Below are 7842 nucleotides of genomic sequence, written 5' to 3'. Positions count from 1 at the left end.
TTTCTTTTTTTTTTTTTTTTGGCCTTGCTCTGTCACCCAGACTGGAGTGCAGTGGCACAGTCTCAGCTCACTCCAGCCTCGACCTTTTGGCTCGGGCAATACTCCCACCTCAGCCTCCTGAGTAGCTAGGATTACAGTTGCATGCCACCACACCTGGCTAATTTTTTCTGTTTTTTGGTGGAGACAAGGTGTGCTATGTTGCCCAGACTGGTCAGGAACTCTTGGGCTCAAAAAGATTATCCTGCCTTGGTCTCCCAAAGTGCTGGCATTACAGGTATAAGCCACTGCGCCTAGCCACCTCCCTTCTTAAACTTCTTCAGTGCTTCCAGTGGCACTTAGAATACAATCCAAGCTCCCTACCCTGGCTGAAAAAACTACCTGTCCCTTGTGCCTGCCAAACTCCTGCTCTTCCATTACATTGGCCTTTTTTTTTCCTCCAACACCAAACCCTGCCCCTTCTTGGTTTTTCCAGTTGCTGAAAACAGTAGTTCCTGGGAAACACTCCATCCTGACTTTCATTTTGCTCTCTCCTTCTCCTGGTCAGCTAAAATGTCACCTTTTTAGAGAGGTCTTCTCTGGCTACCCCATCAAAATCAGCCTCCTTCCCTCACCCTCAGCTACTCTTTCACCTCCCTCTGTTTTTTTCCTTCAAAGCACAGATCTGAAAATTCCATCTTCTTCATTTTCTTTCTTTAAAAAATGTTCGTCAACTGTTAAGGTGATGAAGTTATAAAATATAAATCTCTGTAATGGTTATGAGTATGTCTGCACATTTGAAGCCAAGTGTTTCCCTCTAGAGAGAACTGGGGGGCTGTAGGTCAGGAGAGAGAGAAACTAGCTTTTCATTGGATATTCTTTTGTGTTGTTGGACTACTTTACTATGTGCATGTTTTTAAAATCGTAAAACATTTTAATAATGTCTCTTTCATGAGGGACTGCCTCTCAAAAATTATTCAATAATTTTTAATGAATTTTAATGACATTAGATCATCAAATGTCTTAGGTGAACTGGAGGCTGTGAGCTGCCCTCTTTAGAAATTTGTTTGGCTTCCCTGGGTTAGAATGAGTCCAGCAGGATTCTGCAGAAGGCTCTTTCCTTTGCTTGCTTCAAGAGAGGATGAATAGCTTTAAATACATATTTTAAAAGAAAGCGTGAAAAGCTTTCAACATGTGAATCCCAGGAACCAGGCACAATGCCATGAGATGCCTCAAAATACCCTAAGATGCAGGATGCAGGCTGTATTTAATTGCTTGCCCTATTCAGGACTGCAATTACTCTGCCACATTGTACAGGTTTCTTTTAAATAGCTCTCATATTCCTTGTCATCACAAGACATCTAATTGGTAACAGCAAAATAATTCACTGAAATTAGGAAACAAACTTCTTCCCTTTAAAATTCAAATTTTCAAGCCAAAGTACACTTGGATTTTATACTTTGGCTTAGCATACAGTATAGAAATAATATAAACCAGAAAGGGTACTAAATTACTTGCCATTTGTCTTCCTAGTAAAAGGAATGATGACAATCCACAGTTGTATTATAACAAGAAGTTTTCTTTCTTTTGTTGGTTAGGAAGCTTTTCAGTTTTTTGTTTGTTTGTTTGTTTTGTTTTTTGTTTTCCCTTTTCTCTTAGTGAATCCTGCAAATTAAATCCGGCTGAGACAACAGATCCATTTTTTGAGTGTCTATATGAGCTTTGCTTCTTTACTTAGGAGATTGGGAGCAGCTAATCACTTCCCTTCTACCCTTTTCAGTTCAATGGCTTTAATGTAGAGTTTAGCCTTAGGCCATTAAATGGGACTAAGGCTGGGGTGTCCAATCTTTTGACTTCCCTGGGCCACACTGGAAGAAGAATTAATTGTCTTGAGCCACATATAAAATATACTAACACTAACGATAGCTGATGAGCTAAAAAAAAATCGCAAAAATGTCTCATAATGTTTCAAGAAAATTTATAGATTTGTGTTGGGCTGCATTCAAAGCCATCCTGGGCCATGGGGTGTATAAGTTTGGATTAAGGTTTCATGTCATGCTGTCTGAGTTCCAAAGTAGTTCCTCCATCCATTCTGTGCAGTACCTTGGGTGACTTGTTTAAATTGAGTTTTCTTATCTATAAAGTAGAGGGGATGAGATCACATTCTTAGAGGGAATATTTTAAAGTTCATATTATCTTGGAACAGTGCCTCCTTATTTGTAGAAAATCTCAGTAAATGTTAGTTGGCTAAATTTTAATGGGTAATAGACAAAGCTCTTCTTTCATGATGCTAAAAATGTCTAAAAATTAAGAGTTTTTTTTTTTTAAGAAGGAAAAGTTAGTTGAAATAAAATAAGCATTTAGTCGTCGTGATATTGTAGTCTCTTCAGATCTCAGGCAGTCTTGGACAGATGAAGGCCTAAGACTTATGCTCTTTTTGCATGTCAGCTCATTCCTAGTTGCTCTCTTGTAGCTAACACTTCATATTTACCCACACTGTGGCATTTCCCAAGGTTTGGAGCAAGTAGAAAACTTGGCTGCTATTTCTTCCTGAAGTTTCTCTCAGAAATAGGCTAGATCTGTGTGAAGAGCCATATACTATCTTCCTCTGTTCTTCCCACCCTTCTTTTCTTCTTCTCTTCCTCCCTCCCTTCCTTCTCTCCTTCTTTTCTTTCTCCCATCTCTCTTTTTTTCCATAAGCATTTATTAAGCACCTGTCAAGTATAAGCCATGGTTACATACTTGCCATGGTTACATACCACAGCAGAAACCATGGGTAGCCCAGAGACCAATCTTCACATTCTTCAGAGCACTCTCCCGGGGAGACATCCCCAGACATAGGCTGAGCTCCAGTGCAGAGCGGCCAAGGCAGCAGCCAATTCACTGAGCAGATCCTACGCTGAGTTTCTTAAAGGCTTTCAGGGTTCTTGTAGTGTTTTTCAGTTTTTATTTAAATTCAGAAAGATTCTACACACATGATTTTTTAAATTCAAAAACTTCTATTTCTAGGATATTTTCAACATATCTCTTCTTTGAAAGCTGACAGTATTCAAATGATGTCAGCAAAAGAAAAAAAGCAATCAAGGCTTTTCCTGTTCTGTTCAACTATACATTTCTGAAATGGTAGTAAATTAGAATATCTTAAATCTGTATATGACTCTTTAGCTTGGGGTAGAATATAATTGAGGATTTGACTTCTACTGATTTTTTTGTGGGATTTTATTTTATTCTTATTCTTAAGAATGGTCCAGGTTGGGTGCGGTGGCTCATGCCTGTAATCCCAGCACTTTGGGAGGCCGAAGTGGGTGGATCACCTGAGGTCAGGAGTTCGAGACCAGCCTGGCCAACATGGTGAAACGCTGTCTCTACTAAAAATACAAAAATTAGCTGGGTGTGGTGGTGCATGCCTGTAGTCCCAGCTACTCGGGGGCTGAGGCAAGAGAATCGCTTGAACCTGGGGGGTAGGGGTTGCAGTGAGCTGAGATCATGTCACTACACTCCATCCTGGGTGATAGAGTGAGACTCCATGTTAAAAGAAAAAAACAAAAGAATGGTCCAATTCTCAAGTAACTTGGAGTGTGCCCCAATCTATTGTTTCCTTCTAAGATCTCTCTTCCTGGGGAAGTTAGAGGATCATCAGACATTTCTGTCCTTTCTAGTCCATAGGCACAGTGGGGCTGTTGGATTATGACCTGCCCTTTCCTGATCCCTTGAGTCCATGGGGCATACACACTTGGCAACCTGCCCAGGAATGCCCTATACGTCTGAGTCTGGGTTGACCTTGGACAGTCTTCTAGGATCTCCTAAATTGTTATTTGCAGTTTGAATCAGACCAGTTCAAAGGCCACTTGAGGATGGTGGGCTAGCTATAGAATAGCTGAAAGTCCTCAGCCACACTCTGGGAGGCCCTCCTCCCTGGGGTTTCCTTTGATGGAAGGGATGAAAATAGGCTAGGAAAATAGGCTAGGAAAATTACTCCTAGGAAATGAGCTTTGTAAGTACCTGAGATTTTTTCCCCCCCTCATTTAATCTTCCTAATAATCCTTAGAAGGAGTGATGTTCTATTGATAAGCAATCAGGTTTAGAAGGGCATAAGTAACTTGCCTCTGATGGGAGTATGTAGTGCCTGCTTGTGTTGGTGATGCTCCTTGCACCTCACCCCACCCAGGGACCCACTCCCTGCCCTCCCTATCCAATCTCTGTCCTGGACTAGGTTCCAGGCTCCCTTGCCTTCTGGCTACCAGATGGGTTTGGCCAATGGGAGACACAGGAGAGTGGAGGGAGGATGGATGGAGAGAAAGAGAGGTCTTTGCTCTCTCCTTGATGTGAGGCCGTTCTGGCAGCAGCAGCTTCCTCATCAGTTACAGCTCCTGTTTTGTGGCCCCTCTCCAGGACTCTAGCTCCCTTCCTCACTCCTGTAAATTTAGGGGTGGTGTTATCTTCCCACTATCGCTAATACCTGCATTGATTCCCTAAACTCTGTCCACACCCCTGTAAATTGTTCCTTCACTTGAAGGCTTCAGTTAAAGTCTTTGCACATACCGTCTGTTTCATCCTGGGAAGGACCTTAACTGATACAGTCATACCAAATTATACTGCCTGCCTCCCTTGGAAAATCTCAGGACCTTTCCCATTAGAAGCAGCCACCTTCTGGAAAGTGTCTGCATCCACCTTCTACACTCAGAAATACTAAAAAAAATCCAGGACATGAGTCATGATTTGGTAGACTGCGAGCTCCTTCAGGGCAGGAACACTGCCCTGAGCATTCTTGGACCCTCTACTTAGCCCAGCCTCAGGCATATAGGAGGTGGTTAATAAATGTTTCCTATGGAGGTTAGCACCCTTGGGTCCTGAGAGTCTCCTGCCCTAGCTTCCTCCCTCCGCTTCTGCACCGCACCACCGGCTGAACTGCTGGCACCTGTAGGAGCTGGATCATCATGCTGACCAGCCGGTTTTTTCTTATTGTGCTCCACAGAAGGAAGTTCATCCACGTAATTTTTTGCAGTACCCAGAAAGGGTGGGTACAGTGTGTTCCGTGGTGAAAAGCTTGTGAAGGAGGAATGCAGGTTTTAGAGTCTCACTCCACGTTGCTGCTATTCCTATTTGAGAATTGCCCCCCCACCACCGCCACTCCCCTACTCCCACAAAAGCCTTGAAATATTTTATTCATGTGGGATTACAGTCTATGCAACAATGAGACATGAGGAGGTGGCCATGAATAGCCCCCGAGTGTGTTATACACTGAGACCTTTTCCAAAGGGCTGCAGAGGAATTATTTAGTCTAAGCAGCCACGAGTCATGTGATTTCTTCAGAAACATTTACGTCTGGGTAGGCCTGCTTTTTAAATATTCTTGGTGGGAAGCACTTTGAACCATAAAGGCACACTAAAAGACAATTGCTATGGAGACTGCGCCTCCACTGTGCATTTATCTGAGTTCTCCGCCTGGGGCTCTTGAGCGTCCACAGGGTGTCCTGGGCACGCTGCTCTGGGGTGGGGGATCTGGGCGCCACAGTGTTGGGAGGCCACCCGCTTGGGCCCCTAGCTCAGGACTGTAAGCAGGAGGCATCCGCCCACGGTAGGGGCTCTGCGGGCGTGTGGGAGTGGGACGGCGGGGGGGACATTGAGGGTGTGCGGCGCCCCCTCCCCTGCCTGTGCGGGGACCACGTGAAGGAGAGGCGCGTGGGGGCCCCTGGCGCGCAGCCGCGGTGGGTGACGGCCGGCGTCCCGGGGGCCCCGTGTACGGGGCGTGTGTCGGTGTGAGTCTGGGAGGGTGCAGGGGCCCCGCGCCTCCCCGGTCTCCTCGTGCGTGTGCGTGTGCATGTGTGTCCTCGGCCCAGCGCCCCGCCGAGTGGTGCCCGCGGCCGGGCAAGCGCGCGCGCGCCCGTGCGGGGTGTGTATGTGAGTGTGTGACAGTGTGTGTCAGGTGACTCGGGTCACGCAGTCTCTCTCTCTCTCTCTCCCTCCTCCGGGAGGAACTGCCGCGCTCCGGCTGACTCCTCCGCCGGCGGGCGGGGCGGGGGAGGGGGCTTCGGGCGCGCTGGGAACCGCGGGACCCGGACCTGGGCGCCGCCCGCCGGGGGACGCGCGGCCCCCGCTTCCGCCGGGCCCCGCTGAGCTCTAGACAAACCTCCGCTTCAGAAATAGGCTGCGGGCGGCCGGCTAGGAGGCTTGGCCCCCACCCCGGGACCCCCGCCGTCCCCGGGCCGGCCGGCCGGTGGGCGCGATGAGCCAGGTGCTGGGGAAGCCGCAGCCGCAGGACGAGGACGACGCGGAGGAGGAGGAGGAGGAGGATGAGCTGGTGGGGCTAGCGGACTACGGAGACGGGCCCGACTCCTCCGACGCCGATCCGGACAGCGGCACAGAGGAGGGAGGTGAGCGCCCGGCCCCCGCGTCCTCGGCTCGCGCCCCTTTCCTCCCCTTGGCGCCTTCCCGCCCCCAGCCCGGCCGTGCGCGAGCCACCGACTTGGAGGGGGTCCAGGGGAGCGGGTCCAGTTGAGGGTTTGGGGTGGGGAGGGACGCCAAAAGCCCGACCTCGAGCTGCCAAATGAGGGAGCGCGGTGCTGGTGGCGGAGGGGCAACCAGGATCGGTGGAAAAGGGGAAGGAGGGAGTAAGCGTCTGGGCTGGAGGAGCGCGCGCTTCTGCCCCTTTCAGAGCCGGTGCCTCCCGCGCCCCTCACCCCAAGCTCTCCGCAGCGTCTGGCGGTTGGGGAGGGGAGGGGACCGCGGGCGCGCCCTGGGACCTCTCTCCCAGAACGGTGCTGTTGAAGCCAGGGTCAGATGTCGTGGCTAAAAAAAGGCAGCCGGCGGCGGCGTGACTGGCAGGGTCGTCGGCAGCTGCGGGTGTCAGTCTCGCCCCGCGTCGCCGCGGGAGGGGCCCACCCAGGTAGTGGCTGGGGAGACCCGCGGGGCGGCGGGGGGATGCTCGCCAAGCTGTTGTGGGAGTCGCCGAGAGGCCGCAGATTTCCCGGGATCCACGCAAACACCGTTGTCAGGACACCTTATCTGCTCTCGGTATCACCACCTGGACATGGCAGTGCCTGCCCGGGAGTGAGCGCGCGGCGGGGAATTCTTTGCTTCAATAGTGAAGCAAACTCTTTTTCCTGTTCTAGAAGCGGGTTTTAGCAATCGTTCAGCTTGTGGGGGCTTCCTGCATTTTCTTAGGGTGTAAGGAAGTTGAGAGCCTTTTAGTATTCCAGAGAGGTTAAACTTTTTTTAGTTTCCCTCAGAAGCGAGCAAAAGTTCCTTTACTGTAAGGTCACTTGGAAAGGTCAATAGAAAGCGGCTGTTAAACATGATGTTATTCTCAGTGAAACTGTATGCATCCAAGAGAAGGAACTAACTTTAATGTTTCACACTGAAGAAATTGTGTGAGAGACACAAGTACCTTTGTGACTATTGATTTTTAAAGAACTTTTATTGAGAATTCACTGAACTTATTTTAAATTCTCTATGCAAAGCTTTTCTCACTAGGGTAGTTTCATTATTCTACATCTGGCAGGCACGACTTTCAATGAATCAGAAAGGAAATAAAGTTAACTATGCCTTGCGCCTGGTAGATGAGAAAGCAGCCTCTCAAGTCACCCTTTTTCATAGCGTTTTCTCTCTTGGGATGATTTGTGCTAATTCCTCATTTGCTTAAACTGATGTGTGCACCTTTGTGCTTTCTGTCTTCTGCACTCCCGGTAATTGGTCTTACCGTTGAGCACCAGGCCACATTTTTGTAGATAAAGGCTTTCAGCCGTTTTATTGGAGTCTCTAGAGCTACCTTCGTAATTAAATTGTTCAGTCGCCTCATTATTATTCAAATTCCATTTGTTAGCTCCTCCCAGATTCTTAGAAGACTCCAGAGAGATGCAGAATAGGG

General features: G+C 48.5%; 1 protein-coding gene across 1 annotated transcript in view; it reads left to right on the top strand.

Annotated features, from left to right (window-relative positions):
- Window positions 1-5742: 5742 nt before the first annotated feature.
- Window positions 5743-7842, top strand: part of RRAGD (Ras related GTP binding D) — a 47835-nt gene continuing 45735 nt past the window's right edge. The window contains exon 1 of the mRNA XM_001158292.8: window positions 5743-6349. Coding sequence (XP_001158292.1) covers window positions 6202-6349 — 148 coding nt within the window. The 5' untranslated portion in view covers window positions 5743-6201. The remainder of the gene's footprint in view (window positions 6350-7842) is intronic.

The sequence above is a fragment of the Pan troglodytes genome, chromosome 5 (genome assembly GCF_028858775.2).
Source record: "Pan troglodytes isolate AG18354 chromosome 5, NHGRI_mPanTro3-v2.0_pri, whole genome shotgun sequence".
NCBI lineage: Eukaryota > Metazoa > Chordata > Mammalia > Primates > Hominidae > Pan > Pan troglodytes.
Note: the sequence above shows the minus strand (reverse complement) of the source record. Positions and strands in the feature narration are given on the sequence as shown.